This window comes from Protopterus annectens, chromosome 2.part2 (assembly GCF_019279795.1).
Source record: "Protopterus annectens isolate FY-2018-M chromosome 2.part2, PAN1.0, whole genome shotgun sequence".
NCBI lineage: Eukaryota > Metazoa > Chordata > Ceratodontiformes > Protopteridae > Protopterus > Protopterus annectens.
In genome coordinates, this window is record NC_056730.1 from 103,193,043 (window position 1) to 103,212,686 (window position 19,644).

Genomic DNA, 19,644 nt, shown 5'->3' on the forward strand with positions numbered 1-19,644 from the left:
GTCTTTCAGGGGCATACATATTTTTTCTACTGTGCAAACAGATCTACATTGCATGGTCCCTCTGCAGTCCTCTGTCTGCTCTCTGTTTGTTGAGTTTATGGATATGGATCACATTGACTAGCATTGGCAATGTATTGTGAAGTTGTACCTTATAGGCATAAATGCCTTTCTTTTACGGACAGCACATGCAACTGAAAGAAAGTATGTATTATTGAGGTTGATTTTTAATATGCATGAGTACTTTCTGCCTCAAGTGAGCGTTTTTGGCTTGGCTGTCTCACTAAAAGGGTTTTCCATCCAGTGTCAGCTGTATCTGTTTAGTTGGGCATATGCTGTCTGCTTCTGCCTTTCTCATTACAGCTTCAACCCTGGTCCCAGATTAAATGTTTGGTTTCAAGAAGGTCAAATTTTTGCTTGATTTGGGGCCGTTCCCCACATCAGCATTGGCGTGATTCTCTGCTGATTGTTGACATGCACGTTTGTTGTCTGCCCCATTTTTGAGTTGCATCAACCTTGTAGTAGACTTGTTTCCAGATTGAGGTCAAATTGAGCATGATACTAACCTTAGTTCTTATTCTCAGATTCCAACATTGTCAGCTTTGTTACTTATACTGTTATTTTACGTCATCTTCCTTGTGGATTTCAAAACCTGTCTGAATGCTGGGGTTCAGTGCAGCTTTTCTATTAAGGCAAATATGCATGCCTTATAACTAGCTGTTCTTATTAGCTCTGACCTTTAGTGTCTCTGGGTACACATTTCTGTTCTTAAGTCTGATTTTGATTAACGTTGACGCTGATAAGGGCTTCTTGGAACTGTCCATCTTTCCATGAACTTGTCTGTATGCAGTGATCTAATGCTGACACAGATGTATCTTTCCTGTGCCCTGAGGCTTAGCCCCTTCAAGATAACTTCTAATTCATTATCCCAGGTATTGTTCAGTACTATATTAAACCCTCCACCTTACTTCACCAGTCCTGGCAGGACAGGCATCTGCTCATTAATCTGACACCAGATGATGTACCACCCTACATCCTTTCCTGATTAGGTTACAAAGGAGTATTGGATGGTCTGAATTGCTTTTCAAGGTGCATTCTTTAGATCTTACAGCTGTACCCAGTCTGCTGCCTTTCAGCACAAAAAAATGTTTGGGATTTGGGTGACCTTACTTGCCATTTTTGGAATATAACTAGTTATTGATATGGTATGAAGATGTATATAAGTGCTTACCTTCCTTTTCCTGCTTATTTGCAGGTGGGAAGGGTGGATATGTAAAATTTTAATAGCTTTTAGTTAAATAGACCTGGAATGACCATTTAATCCCCTTTTTTCTGACAGGACTAGAAGTGGCACTTTTTGTACCTCTCCAACTTTTCTCTGGTGGCAAGTGGATGTGTGTATGTTGTGTATTCTGCATTTTTTTAATTGAAAATGTTATCTCAGTACTGTATCGTTTTATGCCAGATGTTCACCCTTCCATTCAGCTTTGACTGCAGATGGACAATATTTACAATCCACTTCGTGTACTCTCTGGAATCTGTCTTCATGTTTATCCTAATCTGTCTAGGAACTTCCAGAGTGAAGTTATTTCTAGATCTGACATCTCTTACAGTATTTAGAGGAGGTGTTTAGGAAAAGTACATAGTTATATTTTTGTTTTATGTTGTACTTTTGAATAGACAAAACCAAAGGAACGATCTGTGAAGCTTGCTAGATGGAGTGGGAGCTAGGCTTCTACCCTTTCTGCCAGTGATTCGGACTTAATTTGTCATTTGGACCCTAGATAGCTAGCAAGGAGGTAAAGGAATGAGATACTCAGCTGTTAAGTAAATATATTTTTTGGTGGGGGGATTCACAACCAGATTGACTCCCTAGGGAATCTTTGGAATAGTGTGCAGGACTGATGCTTTCATGGAAACAGGTTGCCTCCATAGTGGACTGTACTTGTGCATTTCCTCTATTGGTGCTAATGTTTCCTGTTGGTTGGAGGAAGGGTTTTGTAAAGCAGTACGAAATGAATGTCTGCATTGTGACAGTTCTGTAATAGTACCAGCACCTTCTCTTAGACCCAAGAAACAAGTATAACATGTATAATCTGCATGTGGCACTCAGGGCTTGGAAATCATTGAAGGAGAACTAAAAAAAGAACCTAGAGAAATAAAATACCCGGTAGTATGACTTGAAATATTCTCCATATTTTGTGGCAGCAAACTACTTGACCATAGCTTTAACATTACATAGCTGCATTCATGTTGCTTGGCCATCCAAACCACAGGGTGGATTTGGCTATTAGTGCCGACCAAAATGATTAGAAATAAAAAAAAAAAAACTTAATTTACACAGAAGCAAAGGTAATTAGGCTCGTTCACTGCAGTTACGAAAAACAACTTGTTCCCTTCCTGGGGCTACATTTTCTGTTGCAAGCTGTAAATTTGGTCCTTCTAGTTTTATGACCACCTCTTGTTTGCATGCTGGTAAGTACCCACTAATCTCTGTTAGAAGATCCCATTTTATGACGTTTTTGTTTTCCTTCATTTTTCAACCAGACTTCATTATCTGTCATACATGTACAAGTTTTTTAGTTTTAGAATTTCCACTGTTGTCCCACATGTTGTGCTCATGACGTTTTGTCTTTGCAGTTTTTTATTTTGTACATCGAATATTTTCAGCTTTACACTGAAGGTAATATATGAACACTAATAATAACTATATCGTAGGGCTGTTCATATGTTCATACACATTCTTTCAACAGAATGAAAGGTTTCAGAAGAAGATGAAAATTCACTTTGCTAGATGGTGTTGGATAGGACAGGTATGGTGTCAGATAACCTCACTGATGGCTGCTTTAGTGAAGTTTATTCTGTCACATTTCACAAATTTGATGGGCTTCTAGCAGAAGCATTTGTAATTTTCCCGTTAGGTGTAATGACCTTAGAGTTGTTTGAGTTAAGGGGATGTGTGCGAGTGCGAGGACAAATTTCCACAGGAAAACACTTTGCCAGAAGCCTGTTTGGTCTGCCAAGTGCAGCTGAACAGGCTTCTTTGGAGTTGCCTTAAGTTGTACATAGCCATGTCCATAGCAAACAGTTAAGTAGGATAGGATTAATTGACAAGTCGTTTGTCTTTTGATGTTTGCCACATGATGTTTACCATTATGATATTCTTATTTTAACTCTTTAGTTCCGCCAGAGAAACCGACAAACTTGACATGCATTGTTTATCAGGATGTTGGGATGACCTGTACTTGGAACCCTGGAAGACACACTTACCTGCCTACTAATTTTACATTAAAAAACCAATGGTAAGTAGCTGCTTCTCAAGTGAACGATGTGTAGCACTTCTAGATCATCCAAATGTTTCTTCTTGCAGCATGAAGTTAACAGAAACAACAGTTTTGGCTGCATGATTTTGCTCAGGAATTGCTCCTTTTTTATACAATTTTTTTCTGAATTTACTGTTTTATTTTGTTATACAGTAGCACTGCTGGCAGAGCTGCAGTATTTTATGTGGGTGGGTGACATGAGCAGACATGAGTGTTACTTTTAAGTTGGTATTTTATACAGAAAATAGCAAAGAAAACTGGCAGTGAGTTTAACCTTGTGCCCCTTTTATCTCCATTTTTATATATGCCACTTGTATTAATATGCTGTACTCTTTGCAGTGTGCTGTATTTTTCTAGAGTCCTTCATAACTTGTTCTGGTAGTCTTCAAAACAAAATTTGAAGCACTTTAGATTTTCATGAGTAGCATTTCATATTTTGGGGAGGTTGTAAATATGAAGACTTCTATAGTTATATCAAGAATCTCCACGGCAATACCCAGATTTGCTCTGAGTTACTGCACAATGGTATCTCATGTACTGAGCCAACAGATTTCGAGCATACTGGCCGACAGATTCAGTGCCAACTTTACCCCTCTCTCCCCCCTGGAAGAATGCCAGACACCTAGCATTACTGCAGCACAGGTTAAAGCTGCATTGTCCAAGGCCAAGAATACAGCTTCCATGGGACCCAACAGTATCCCTGGCTGTGTTCTACACATGAATTACAAAGTGAACTGGCATCACATCTGTGTGCCCTGTTGACTCACAGCTTCACCTCAGGCTTTGTCCCTACCAAATGGTGCACTGCTACAATCATCCCTCTCCATAAAGGAAGAGCCACTACAGACCCTGGAAATTATTGCCCCATTAGCCTGACTAGTCTGATATCTAAGGCTACGGAGCTCATCATCATGGACCTAATTAACAAGTATATAGGGAATCTCCAAATTCTAGATCCCACACAATTTGGTTTTGTGAAAGGTAGCGTATAAAAGATGTAATCCAGGGTAAACTGCCTCCAACAAGTAGATACGGAAAATGAAGGAAAAACTCTAGAGGCAACACCACGACAAACTGAGCCAACCCTTTATTACATGTAAAAGTAGACAAACGGAACAAATGATAAAACCAGGCCAGTAAGCACTTTCACATTACACTGAATGCTTCATCAGACTTCTACAGGCAAAAAAAATCCCTCTCAGTTAAATACAAATCATAATGTTGTAAAACCAATAAAAACATTCATTCAGTTAAGCACTTCATCGATTAAAGCTGCATAGTCCAAAGCTTCAGTTAGTTCTTGTCACAAAGCTGCCAACATAACCCCTAACAACAATATATTAATAACACTGTGTATCAAAATAATAATATAAAAAGTACAAATAAAATATGTAATAAAAAATTCATAGTTATTAAAATTCATGATACATACACTTTCCTAACCTTATTGTATGCAGTATTAATCTACATGAAAAGTATGATGTCATATAAAAGCCTCTAATGGGTCAATGGTCTATCCTTTGAAAAGGTAGCTCATACCTACTCAACCTGGTTGACTTCTTTGAGTCAGTCACCAGAGCTGTGGATGAAGGTAAGGCCATTCGTACAGCCTACCTTGATCTAGCAAAGGCCTTTGATACCATTCCTCACTCAGGAATTATTGATAAAGTCACCAAAGTAGGTATCAACCCCTATATCATTAGGTGGGTTGCACATTGGCTCACAGATAGAACCCACAGTGTGAAAGTAATGGACTCCAAGTCAGGCTGTTGACCAGCCACAAGTGGAGTCCCACAGGGATCGGTTCTGGATCCCCTCCTGTTCGGCATCTACTTCTCAGAAGTCCAGGCAAACATGAAGAAACTCTGGCTGACCAAATTCTCAGACAACTGCAAGCTGGGAGCCATTATTAACTCCCCAAGTGATGTAGATATCCTACAGAAAGGCCTCACTGAGACCAATGACTGGTGTCGAAACCATGGCCTTAAGCTTAATCCCAAAAAATGCATCGTCATCCCCACTGGGAAAAACTCAGTTCCCACTAATTACCACATTGATGGGAGCCCACTGAACACTGAAGGCATTATAAGAGATCTGGGGACACAGGTTGACAGCAACCTCTCCTTCAACTACTACATTGCCACTGTGGTTAGAAAGTCCTATGTGGCACATCTCATTACCAAGGGCTTTGCATCGAGGAAGAAAGAGGTCATCATTTCTCTCTACTCTTCCCTTATTTGTCCAATCATAGAGTATAGTGCCCTATTTGGCATGTACCTCACTAGACACCTGCAACCACTGGAGAGGCCATAAAAGTACCCCAGGAAGAGGATCCTAGGCCTTAAAAAACATGTCCTACATGGACAGACTAAAAAATAACTCCAGCTGTTCTCTGTCTCGTATCATCTACTAAGAGGCAATCTCTTCTTGACTTAGAAAGCCATGTCTGACCCAGCTCTGTTACAAATCTTACACCCGTCCCTCCACACCACACGCTCCAGAGATCTCAACCTCATTAGATGACCACAATCAACAGAACATGCTGGAGGGACAGTTTCATAGCCCAGAGACTGCCCATGCTCTGGAATAGACTTCCCATACATGTCAAGCAGAGCTCCTCACTGGCCCTCTTCAAGAAAAATCTTGATGAGTGGATGTGAAATAGAAAAGTCACCCCAGGGATCACTCCAGTGGCTCTGCTTGATAGAGGCACAATGCAAGGGCACTTCTATGGGCTAGGCTTGTAAAGGCTCCAGGGCCATTACCCTAGTACACACCTATGATCCTATAATGAGGTAGCAAGAATAGTTTCAAGTTCCTAGAGTTCTGTGGGAGAGCATGTAAGTAAAACAAATGAGTGGTTGTTAGTTGCAACTGTTGTAACGCAACAAATACAGCATCTTTTGCAGTTATTAATCAGACTAACATTTCTGTCTCATCAGGCAGACAGTTTCTTGAAATCCTGCTGTTTACTGAACCATATGGGAAATGTCACAATGAAGAAGGGACATCTGCAGGAGAGAGACATTTCTGCTTCAGAAGTGCATATATCCTTGTTTACAGCTAAACCTAGTGTCTGTTTAGTGTGTGTGTGTGTGTGTGTGTGTGTGTTTGTATCTGTGTGTGTTTGTATCTGTGTGTGTTTGTGTCTGTGTGTGTTTGTGTCTGTGTGTGTGTCTGTCTGTGCCTGTGTCTGTCTGTGCCTGTGTATGTGTGTGTCTGTCTGTGCGTCTGTGTCTGTGTGCATCTGTTTCTGTGTGTGTCTGACTTAGTGCCATGCTCCCAAGGATCAGCCCACTGATTCCCCCTTGCTACACCTAGTTGGCTTATTTGTTTAAACATTAAGGCAAGAGCTAGTTTTCACTGGCCATGATGGAAATCCTGCAGCCGATGCATACCCTAACCATAGAGCCTTATCAGCTCAGAGTTTCCCCTTTGGAGGTGAGCTGTGGATGCTAGGAAGCAACCTAGTTTGCAGATCCTGTGAACTGTCCTAACTCCTTGTGGACTGCTTGAATGTTATACAAGTGCTGCCCATTCATGAAGCATATATGTGCTTCCACATATGGCAAGTCTGCTATTCAAACAGCATATTGCTGAACAGAGTGCACAGGCTGGGCTTATTGATTTGGGTAGTACACGTGCATTCCTGAAGGTGTTTGCCATTGCAGTCAGCCTAACATCCACCAGAGATGGCAAGCCAGAGTTAGTCACTGACTTCCTTCTGTCTTTGCCCAGTCCCTTCAACACTAATCAAATACAGGCCTTCTAGGGTGCAGTTAAGATTTTATCCATTTGTGCCACAGGGTGTATTTTTTTATTTTTATTCATTTGCTTACCAGGTAGGTGAACTGTTGAACAACAAAAAAAATGCCTTTTGGCCACGGCCACAACCAAACCACATATTTCCATCCGTCTTGTATACCCTTGTGTATAGAATCTAGTGTTGGTTTGGTTTCCTAGTATTATTTCAGAGTTCTTGCCTCCTTTTATTTTAGGCAAAAAAGCTTTTAAGAGATTTGAGCTCTGATTTATGGAGCTCCTGAGACGCAAACAAGTAGCATATGTAGCCTGAAACGACTGTAATAAGGAGAGACATTAGGAGAGCAGTTGTTTCATGAGGTATAATGTCAGATTAACTATCTTTGGGTTTTTGTACTCCCAGAATTTTGGTTTCTTGTCTTGAAGATGCAGCTTGATAAATAAAAAGGATAAGAAAATTGTGATGGCAATCTTTCCTGATTGCTAAACTCCCATCAGCTACCCCTCTGTGGACTCTGGGGATCTGGCATCCAGCTATGATGATCTCAGTCAAGCCCTGGGATATTTGCAAGTATGATTTCCCATTTGAAGCCACCAAAGCAGCAACTTCAGTTATGGAAATGTTAACAGTTTAGACCATGGTGCCTTACTTCTGTCCTGCTGGGAATGAATTGGAAGTAGTGAAGGGCCCAGATTGCTTGAGGTTAAAGATGGGAAGATAAGACTTTATTAATGTCATTCTATATCACTGTTGCAGTATTCTTTACTCAAGGGATTCCCTGCCAAGTCTAGCCGGATGTCCGACCAGTGTACCAAAGCCTTAGGATTGCTAGTATGTCATAGTATGTTCTTTGCTTGCGGAGTAGGGCATAAAGGTGACCTACCTACTTCAGAACTTCTTTGCTGCCAGTCAGAATGCCATCTTCGATCATCGGTTCACATAAGTTCCTCATTGGGGGGGGTCTTCTTATCTTTGATTTCTTTACTTTTGTTGTGAGATTGTATGTCATCCAGATAGAGAAAATGTCAGTGTGGGAGACAGATTCCCCATAAGGGCAGTCCCGAGCAGTGTTTTGCTTGGGTGCTTCTCGGGATCGTACGTCGTACAAGAGTTGTCAAGCCTTTATCCATTAGACCCTTTGTAGTAGTCTCTCCTTCTTGTTTGTTTACCTTGAGAACCAGTGCCTTAAGTTGTTGGCACAAAGTGCAATCCCAGAATCGTCCTGGCTCAAGGTCAGCCATGTGCCAAGAAGACTACCAAAAAAGTTAGGTCAGATTCGACTGTTGTACTGCCTCCCCCGAACATGTCTCTTCAGGCTGGTAAAAGCTTAGAGGATTGGCCGGTTATTTAATCAGATTCCTCTGCCATGACTGCTTCAGTGGCCAGCATGGATCTGGTTTTTCGCACGTCCTCTGAGGCTATGCAGACATCTGTTACGGATGTTGAGGGGAGCTGTGGCTGATCATATTCAAGGGGCTGAGAGATGTTCCACAGATTCTAGTTAGGGAGGAGATTCCCACTGCGCTGAGTGTCAGCAAGGATCTAAACCTCCTGAGTTCTTTAGGGCTGACATCCCTTTGAAAAAGAAGCCAAAAACAAAACATATTCCCCGGTTCCCAATGATCGTCAATGTGAATGGCAAGATTTCACACAGGGGCTGTTTAATGCACTCCAGGCCTTCAACCCCCCTGGGGAGATGTTCTTCGTGTTTCACTGTTGCAGTCATCACATTTGGGTTATCTGCTTGCAGTAGCCCACAGTTGCCTGATTATCAAAGTCTTGGGTCCTGTGTCGGTTGCTGTCTCATCTTCCATGACGTCAGGTAGTCAGGGGTATAAAGCATGCAGCCGAAGCCATTACATCAGTCTTTCTTGCCGTGCGGTGCCCGAAGCAGAAGCAGTTCGCAAGTGCCGGTCAGCTGACTCCTGAAATTTTCGTTTTCGAGTTTCGGATCCGAAGTCTTCAACTAAAGCTAAGTACCACGTTGGGGAAACTTTTTCTTGCTCTAAACCGATGTCAGTAAAAGTCAATAATTGTATTTCTTGTGGAAACCAAATACCTCACAAAAATTTTAATTCGTACTGTATTCCTTGCCTAGGCCCTGACCACAACGTACCTCGCTGTCGGTTTGTGCCTTATTTAAGCAACAAACTATTTGTAGTCGGTATATTTACGCTTCTAAATATTTTGGTACTCTGTTCAATTATCCAGATATGTCTTCGGTAAGCCGTCCAACTACCGACGTTCCAAAAAAACCCAAAGATAAAGACAGAGACAAGCCGCCTAGGTCCAGAGCTGCCGATGACACTTCTCCTGAGCCAGTCAGCAGTTCGTTGGTACTCAGTGAGCTGCTTTCGAAGCCCCTGATACCCACTACTTCAGATTCGCAGGCCTTTATTGAGACCCATTCAGAGTCTGGTATGCATCAAGATGCTTCAGCTGTGGAACCTGCAGATGTCTCTACCTTGGATGGGTCCAGAGCCGCTGTGCAGGCACTGGCGTCTGAGGGTGTATTTAGGCCTATTGACCTGCATATTAAACCAGTGCCATCTTCTTCAAGGCCTAAAACTCGAACTATTGCCAAATGTATTCCAATAAACTCCAGAGCAAAAACCACAGCAAAGGACCAACAGCTAACATGAACAGCTTTATGGAAACAGTTGAGTGCTTTCATCCCTTCTGTGATAAGGGACTTCTTCAGAACAAAATTACAAAATACCCACACACACTACTAACCCAGCCATAAATAGTAAACCCCTAATTACACATAAATTAATTCTTAAAATTACATACCATATATTGAAAAAACAACATGTTATATAAATCATTTATCCAATATAATTTGAAAATATGAGCAGATAATGCCTAACATTACCTAAAATATTATGTTAGATAAATTATATTGTAAAAAAAAACAATGTACCAATCCCCTGAAAAAGAGATTTAACCTAATATATGTCTTAATTTTAATATGCTAGATAAGCTTATAGCCTCATTGATACCTGGATACTTTGTGGCATCAAGCCTAAGTTGCCATCTTAGCTCACAGATATCCAAGTGGACATCTAGGCAACTACTTTCTGGATCTTTAAACAAATGTTGGATCACAAAAAATCTAAAAACATGGTCTCTACATTCGTTAATATGCCTTGCTAATGCATTAGTTTGCCTATTATGTCTGATGTCCAATAAATGTTCACTTATTCTGTTCCTAAAAGGTCTCGCAGTCTTACCCTCATAAAAAATAGGGCACATTAAACACTTAGCTACATAAACCACATTAGTGGTGCTACAGTTAAAATGCCCATTGATCTTCAATGTTTTTCCATTTAACAAAAAACTGCCCCCAGTTTCTAAAATATGGGTGCAAAAATTCAATTACATATTGTTGTTCCCAATAAGACGTAATGTAGATAGCAAAAATGGGTGTGCAGGCAGCGCCCATGGCAACCCCCGTTCTTCGTGTTTCACTGTTGCAGTCATTACATTTGGGTTATCTGCTTGCAGTAACCCTCAAGTTGGCCTGATTAAAGTCTTGGGTCCTGCGTCAGTTGCTGTCCCTTCTTCCATGACGTCAGGTCGTCAGGGGTATAAAACATGCAGCCGATGCTATTACATCAGTCTTACTTGCCGTGCAGTGCCCGAAGCAGAAGCAGTTCTCAAGTGCCAGTCGGCCGACTCCTAAAATTTTTGTCTTCGAGTTTCAGAACCGAAGTCTTCAACTAAAGCTAAGTACCCCATTGGGGAAACTTTTTCTTGCTCCTTACCGATGTCAGTAAAAGTTAGTAATTGCATTACTTGTGGAAAGCAAGTACCTCATAAAGATTTTCACTTGTACTGTATTCCTTGCCTAGGCCCTGACCACGACGTACCTTGCTATCAGTTTTGTGCTTTATTTAATCAGTGCACTATCCATCGTCGGTATATTTTTACCTCTAAATATTTCGGTTCTCAGTTTAATTATCCAGAAATGTCGTTGGTTAGCCATCCGACTACCAGGATTTCGAAAAAATGCAAAGATAAAGACAGAGACAGGCCGCCAAGGTCCAAAACTACCGACGACGCTTCTCCTAAGCCAGTCGCCAGTTCGCCGGTACTCAGTGAGGCGCTTTCACAGCCACTGATACCCGTTACTTCTGATTCGCAGGCCTCTACTGCAACCCGTTCGGAGTCCAGTATGCCATGAGATGCTTCAAATATGGAACCCACGGATGTCTCTACCTCGGATGGGTCCAGAGCCACTGTGCACGCACCGGCTTCTGAGGCTGTATTCAGGCCTACGGACTTGCATATTAAACTGCCGCCTCCTTCTTCATTTAGGCCTAAATCTCGAAACAATGCCTAAAAGAAACAACGCCCAGGCCACATGCTCAGGCCTCTATGCCTAAAAAACAAATTATAAGAATGGCTGAAGATCTTATAACTCTAATCAGGGGAAGCCAACCTCCCCTTTCTAATAGACCTAGGACTGAAGTTGTTTATGAATCTTCTGATCAGGATTCGGATTTTTCTTATTCTTCTGATGATCTGGATTTGCCCTTATCTACTTATGAAGATTCTGATGCAGAGGACTCTATTCCCTCTGCTTCCCTTCCAGAGGATTTTTCTTTTGGTGAATCCTTACATACTCTAAGGGAGCATTTCCACTGGGAAAGCCAGCATTATTCTGATTAAAAAAAGAGGCTTAGGGATTTCTTACTCCTGCCTCAGCATAGGCCTTTAGCTATTCCTCCTGTACTAGACATTGCTTTTTCGGAATCTAGTTTGGCTCCTGATTCTTTGCCTCCTGCTCCCAGAAAACCTGACAGATATTACAAGGTTCCTGATTCACACAAGTTCCTTTTTAAAAATCCTATTACGGACCCAGACACTATTTTGCAGGGACCCAAGGGCATTAAGGCTTCTACTGCTAAAAATCCTACCCCTTCTGATAGAGACTCCAGGGCGCTGGATAGATGGGGTAAGAAGGTTTACACTTCTGTAACCTTGGCCATTAGGGCTTTAAACTGCCAGTTTCATATGTTAAAGTATCAGCAACATGTTATTGGATTGCTTAAACAGAAAATGATGTTGATTCCTGACTGTGCAGAAAATAGAGTTACAGGATTTAATGCATTCTGCTGAACAGGTTGGAAAACATACTTTGCAGTGTGGATTTGATTCATTAGAGGCCTCTTGCAGGGCTGCTGTTACTGGGTCTGTGCTCAGAAGGCATGCTTGGCTTAAGGGAGCAATCATTGCCTGGTCATGTTAAAGCTAAATTGTTGGATGCTCCCTTATATCAGGACCACCTGTTTGGCAACAAGGCTGTGGAAGTTCTTATAAAGATGGAAGATAAAGCTAAATGTATGCAAACTGTTAAAGATTTCTTACAAGTTCAGCCTCCTAGAATTAGTAGGCACTGGCCCTCTAAGAATTGGTCCTTTCCAGCCCCTTCCAGGTCTTCTCATGCCAAACCCAGATGCAGCAGAAACCACAGGCTTCAGTCCCAGGGGACACACAAGATTAAGCAGTGGGGAGTTTCCGCACCCAAATCAGGGAGTAATAAGACCCCCCCCCCCCTATGGAAAAACTGTCTCAATGACTTGCTTTTAAAACTTACAAGCACTTTTCAGCTGAATGCTCCTTTAGGCGGAAAGATTGGTCTGCAGGCCAAAAACTGGGAACTCATTACCCAGGATAAATGAGTTTTACATATAGTGCCCCAAGGATACAGATTTCACTTCCACACCTTACCAACACCAAGCAGGTGGCCAGATCTTGCCCCAAATCAGTGGGCATAGGCCCAAAATCAAGTACGCTCTCTCTTAAGCATGTGGGCTATTCAGTTGGTACCAGAAGAGGAAAAGGGACAAGGTTTACATTTGTGACTTTTTCCTGTTACTCAGAAAAGGCAGTACATGGCGTCCTGTCCTGGACCTTTCTACTCTAAACACCTTTCTGGTGATTCCAAAATTCAAGATGCTGACTCTTCAGCTGCTTCCTATGCTAGGGAAAGGTGCATGATTGGCAGCTCTAGACTTGCCTTGCAGAAGATACCTACGCTTCAAAGCAGGCTACATGCACTATCAGATGTCCTTCAAGAATGCAACTGCAGTCATAACATATGGGTTGTCCTGCCTCAGGCAGCCCTCGGTCGGCCGGATTCCAAAGTCTGGGTCCGACGTCGGCTGATGTCGCATTTCTCTCCGACGTCAGAGCGGCTGGAGTATATAAGCATCAGCCGACGCCATCTTCTTCAGTCTTTCTTGCCTCGCGGTGCCCGAAGCAGAAGCAGTTCGCAAGTGCCGGTCGGTCAGCTCCTGTATTCTTCGAAACCGAAGACATCAAAAAAGCTAAGTACCCCGTTGGGGACCTTTTCTTGCCTCAGCCGATGTCAGAATTAACTGAAAAAGTAAATAATTGTTTGTCTTGTGGTAAACAAATACCTCATAAGGATTTCCATTCTTACTGCCTCCCTTGCCTTGGCCCAGACCACGACGTCTCGGCCTGTGCCGCCTGTACTCGCTTCAATAAGCGCACTCTCAGGCGCCGGGCGGAGTTCGCTGAAGACTTTTTTGGCGAAAAGTTTGCTTACATTATGCCGTCGGAACAACCGGCTACACATATTTCTAAAAAACGGAAAGACCGGGACCGACCTCCTCGGCCCGCGACTTCCTCCGACTCCACGCCAAAACTTACCGCGAGTGCCCCGGTTCCCTCTGAGGCGGTTATTCCACCGCTTGGAACCGAAGACACTGCACTACCGATACCTCCGACACCGGAGGCCACACCGATGCCAATTATTGATTTTCCTCCGGATACTGTAACCAAGGAAATGCCCGAGACCATTGCTGTGGATAAGGTTACCCCTGCACGTGGGGCTGCCAGGCCTCCCATGTCTATGTCTATCAAGGCCTACACACGTGCTAAGGCAGCAAGCCAGGCCAAGTCTGCAAGCCAGGCCAAGCATCACTCAGCTAAAACCTTGCCTCAGCCTAACCCTGAAGCTCAAATTATGTCCTTGGCCGCAGATCTAATTTCTATGATCAGAGGTTCCCAGGCCCATCCTGAGAGAGGATCCCAGCCTCCTCCTGATAAGAGGCCCAGGGTTGAACCACCTGACCCCCTTTCTTCAGATGAAGATTCTGGGGACTCTGTGCTTTCCGAATCCCAGGAACCCCCTTTTCAGACTTTCGAGGATTCGGATGCAGAGGACTCCATTCCTTCGGCCTTTCCTCCTGAGGATATTTCTTTTGGGGAAGTTCTGCATTCCATGAGGGAGCATTTCCAGTGGCAAGGTCAGGAATTTGCTGATTCCAGGAAGCGCCTTCGAACTTTCCTTAAAAAGCCACAACACAGACCCTTAGCTTTTCCTCCTGTGCTTGATGTGTTGGATGACCTTTACTCTGACTCCAGTGCTACCCCTGATTCTCTGCCCCCGGCTCCTGTCAAGCCTGATAGATACTATAGGGTCCCTGAAACCCATTCTCATTTCTTTAGGGCCCATGCTGTAGACTTAGAAACTATTTCCCAGGGGCCTAAGGGGGTTTCTGCTACCACTTCCAAAAATCCTTTGCCTTCCGACAGAGAGGCAAGGTCCTTAGAGAGATGGGGGAAGAAGGTTTACACCTCTACTACCTTAACTATGAGAGCTCTCAATTGTCTGTTTCATATGTTTCAATATCAGGATTCCCTGTTACATGATTTACAGAAAAAATTAGCCTCTCCTGACCCTTTAGATAGGAAGTCTTTGCAGGAGGCTGTCCATAACTCTTAGCAGGTTAGTAATCATTTTCTGCAGTGTGGATATGATGCATTGGAAGCTTCATGTAGGGCAGCTATGACAGGAGCGGTCATTCGTAGACATGCATGGTTAAAAGAGCAACCCTTACCGGATCATGTTAAGGCAAAGCTACTGGATGCTCCCTTGGAAAAGAACAAACTTTTTGGTGATAATGCTAAAGATGTGTTAAAGACCATTGAAGAAAAAGCCAAGTCAGTTCAGACAGTCAAAGATTTTCTCCAGGTTCAGCCCCCCAGGTTCAGCAGGAACTGGCCTTCCAAAAACTGGTCATTCCCAAATCCTGAAAAATTTCAAAGGGGCAAGAACAGGCATGCCCGTGGCAGAGGGCAATATAGAGGATCCTACAGGGGACGCCATTGGCAACCAACAAACCAAAGAGGTGACACAGGGGTTTCCCCTGTCACTCAGGGACAAACTCAATGACTTGACTCTAACTTCTCCGACCAAGGACCAAGAACAAGCCCCTTTGGGAGGAAAGTTATCTCTGTTCTCAGAAAATTGGCACAAACTGATAAAAGACAAATGGATATTGGACATTATAGATCATGGTTACAGGTTCTATTTTCATACCTTACCAAGAAAACAAGGCATGCCAAATCTTCCACAAAATCAAAAGGCAGAGGCTATCAAGCAAATTTCTCTGCTGGCTCAGATCAAAGCAATAGAAAAAGTGCCTCAACAAGAACAAGGTCAGGGGTTTTACTCAAGACTGTTCCTTGTTCCAAGAAAACAAAATCAATGGAGACCGATACTGGACATGTCCGCTTTAAACACTTTTCTCATAGTACCAAAGTTCAAAATGCTGACCTTACAGCAGCTCCTTCCCATGCTGGGCAAGGGGTCTTGGCTGATTACTCTGGACCTCAAGGAGGCATACCTGCATGTCCCTATCAGACACAGCTGCAGAAGATACCTCAGATTTCTTGCAGGGCCAGAGCATTATCAATTCTCAGCATTGCCTTTTGGCTTATCTACTGCGCCCAGAGTATTCACGAAATGCCTGGCATCAGTAATTGCTCATTGCAGACTCCAGGGGATTCAGATCTACCCCTACCTGGACGATTGCCTCATACAAGCGGACAACGAACTAACCTTGACAAAAAACTTGAATTGTCATACACTTGCTACAGGCTTTGGGATACACAGTCAACTTTCAAAAGTCAAGACTTCTACCATCCCAGCAAATAACTTTCTTAGGAGCCAAACTAGACACAGCCTCTCAAATGGCCTACTTGACAGAAGACAAGCAAGAGCAGTTAACTTATTACTTCAAATGTTTAGCAAAACTCTCCCAGATGACTGCAAGGAGATTCCTACAGGCCCTGGGGTTCATGGCATCTTGCATTCTCCTGGTCCCACTAGCAGGACTACACATGAGAACACTTCAATGGTATCTAAAGAGCTTATGGTCTCAGCACAACAACAACCTAGAAGCAATTATCCCACTCATTCCATGTCTTCAAAAGGAATTTTTATGGTGGGCCTCAGCAAGTCAGTCAAATACAGGCATGCCGTTCAAAAAACCTCACACAACACAGACCATTACCACAGACGCCTCAGACCATGGATGGGGGGCGCACATGGAAGGCAGATGTATTCAAGGACAATGGAATCCAAAGGAAGAACATCTGCATATCAACCAAAAAGAAAAAAAAGCAATGCTGGCAGTAATGCATGCCATCGAGGCCTTCGGACATCAACTTCATCAAGGCCACCTTCTAATAAGGACAGACAACACCACTGTGATGTGGTACATAAACAAGCAGGGAGGTACTCACTCTTACCCCCTTTGCAGGCTAACAATGAATCTTTGGGAAAAATCACTGAGTCTGAACATACAGCTACAGTCCCAATTTGTTCCAGGCAGAGACAATGTTCTGGCGGACAGTCTAAGCAGGAATTTCCTAGACCCACACGAATGGAGGGTACATCCAGACATCTTTGCACAACTAACCCCGGCATGGGGCAGGCCAGACGTAGACCTATTTGCCTCCCAATTCAATCATCAGCTACAAAAGTTCTGCTCAAGGACAAATCATCCTCAAGCATGGAAGATAGATGCTCTCTCATTCAACTGGAGCTCCCTAGTCATCTATGCATTTCCACCTCTGCCACTGATGACCACAGTGTTACTAAAGATCAAAGCAGAGCAGCCAAAGGGAATCCTAATAGCTCCGAACTGGCCGAGACAACACTGGTACCCACTACTACGGAGCATATGTCACAACAAACCGTGGGCCCTTCCCAAATGGCCTCAACTGTTGACTCAACACAACTTCAGGACAGCTCATCCCAACCTCCAGACTCTACATCTAACAGCTTGGAAGATCACATAAATAACCTCAATTTATCTCTCTCCAAGGAAGTTCAGCGGATACTAACAGAAGCCCGCAGACCATCCACCAGAAGGGCTTACTCAGCCAAATGGAAGCGTTTCAGCATTTGGAATACCAACAAGGGTCAAGATGCATCAGTACTGAGCATTCCACTCATTCTGGAGTACTTGGCAGAATTGCTAAATAAGGGACTTTCATACTCTTCCATAAAAATACATGCTTCAGCTATCTCAGCTAGATACAACACTGACCCACCTGTGTTCTCACATTCTTTGCTAAAGCAATTTCTTAGAGGGATCAAGAATATGAAACCTCCAAGAAAGGCACCAGTACCAGCTTGGGATCTCAATTTTGTGTTAGAAAAATTGACTCTACCTCCCTTCGAGCCAGCAGCTTCAGCGGATTTACAATTTCTGTCCTGGAAGACAGCTTTCCTGCTGGCCATTACCTCAGCTAGAAGGGTTTTGGAATTACAGGCACTAATGGCAATACCAGCCTTCATAATCTTCCACCGAGACAGGGTCTCCTTACGAACCAATCCTTCCTTTCTGCCAAAAGTGGTATCTAGGGTCTCTCTAAATCAGGCAATTCACCTGCCTACTTTCTTCCCCAATCCTGAAAACAAAGGGGAAAGACTGTTGCATACCTTGGACATACATAGACAACTTCGCTACTATCTAGACAGAACCAAGATCAGTAGGAAGTCCAATCAGCTATTTGTAGATTACGCTCCTGGAGTACAGGGAAAAGCAATTTCCAAACAGACAATTTCTAAATGGATTGGACATTGCATCAGATATTGTTATTCCTTCCATGGAAAGAGTGTGCCAGCCAATATCAGACCATACTCTACCAGAGCTACAGCCACCTCCACAGCCTTCTTAAGAGGGGTGCCTACAAAGGATATTCTAGAAGCTGCTACATGGAGCTCCGTGCATACATTTTCCAAACACTACAACCTCCCTTTATTTTCCAGATCCAGAGCAGGCTTTGCTTCGGCAGTCTTGCAGGGATTGCTAGCTACACCATCCTTTTCCTAGAGCATACCACCTCCCCCAGCTAAGCTATGGTATTCAACCCATATGTTATGACTGCAGTTGCATTCTTGAAGGACATAGTACAGTTTTGTACCTACCATAAATGTAGATGTCCGATAGATATGCAACTGCAGTCAGGTTTTCCCTCCCTCCTTCCCCTCTATGCCTTGGGTCCACTCCTCTCCCTGTTATTCTTAGCTGGGGATATCTGTTATGGTGTATCTGTTTATTGCTTACTTATTTGTCTGGAAACCTATTTTTGTTTTACAAATTTGATTTTAGCCTTCCTTGGAGGGCACCTGGCATCTGGGGCAAGAAACACTGAAGAAGATGGCGTCGGCTGATGCTTATATACTCCAGCCGCTCTGACGTCGGAGAGAAATGCGACATCAGCCGACGTCGGACCCAGACTTTGGAATCCGGCCGACCGAGGGCTGCCTGAGGCAGGACAACCCATATGTTATGACTGCAGTTGCATATCTATCGGACATCTACATTTATGGTAGGTACAAAACTGTACTTTCTCTGCACTGCCCTTTGGCTTATCTACTGCGCCCAGGGTGTTCACAAAGTGCCTAGCTCCAATCATTGCATTCTGCAGGCAAAGAAATATTCAAATATATCCATACCTGGATGAATGTCTAATTCAGGTAGAAAGCCAGGACATACTTTTGAATCATCTGGCCTTTGTTCAAAGGGTACTGACTTGTCTGGGGTACCCCATAAATGAAAAGAAATCACACCTGGTACCCTGTCAACAAATTATATTCCTGTGAGCAAGCTTGAATACAACTTTCCAGATGGCTTTCCTCAAGCCAGAGAAATGGACTCATTTGACAACCTACTTCAAACAAGTGGCCACAAAAACCCAGTTATCTGCAAGGCAAATACTGCAAGCCTTGGGGTTCATGGCCTCCTGCATTCTTCTAATTCCGTATGCAAGGATGCATATGAGGAAACTAAAATTGTATCTCAAAAGCCAATGTGTCAACATTCACAGGATCTAGAAGCTATGATTCCTATCATACCTTGCCTACGCCTAGAGTTCCTTTGGTGGGCAGAGGCCTGCCACCAAACCAAGGGACTACCATTCACATTACCCCCTGCCGCGAAAACCTTAACAACAGACGCATCAGACTATGCATGGGGGGCTCACCTGGCAGGGTAGTGCATTCAGGGCAAATGGAACCCAAGTCAAATGCACCTACACATAAATCAAAAGGAAATGTTAGCTGTACAGAATTCTCTGACAGCTTTCAAGGACCACATTCTTCCAGGACAACTAATAGTAAAGACGGACAACACCACGGTCATGTGGTACATAAACAAGCAGGGGGGCACACACTCTTACCCCCTCTGCAGACTAGCCATGTCATTGTGGAACACAGCCTTGAGCTCCAAA

At 43.4% G+C, this 19,644-nt stretch overlaps 1 protein-coding gene across 1 annotated transcript in view; it reads left to right on the forward strand.

Annotated features, from left to right (window-relative positions):
- Nucleotides 1–19,644, forward strand: part of LOC122795556 (interleukin-6 receptor subunit beta-like) — a 1,057,822-nt gene that overhangs the window by 173,004 nt on the left and 865,174 nt on the right. Inside the window, exon 3 of the mRNA XM_044063785.1 lies at nucleotides 3,179–3,299. Within this exon, the coding sequence (XP_043919720.1) occupies nucleotides 3,179–3,299 (121 nt within the window). The remainder of the gene's footprint in view (nucleotides 1–3,178; nucleotides 3,300–19,644) is intronic.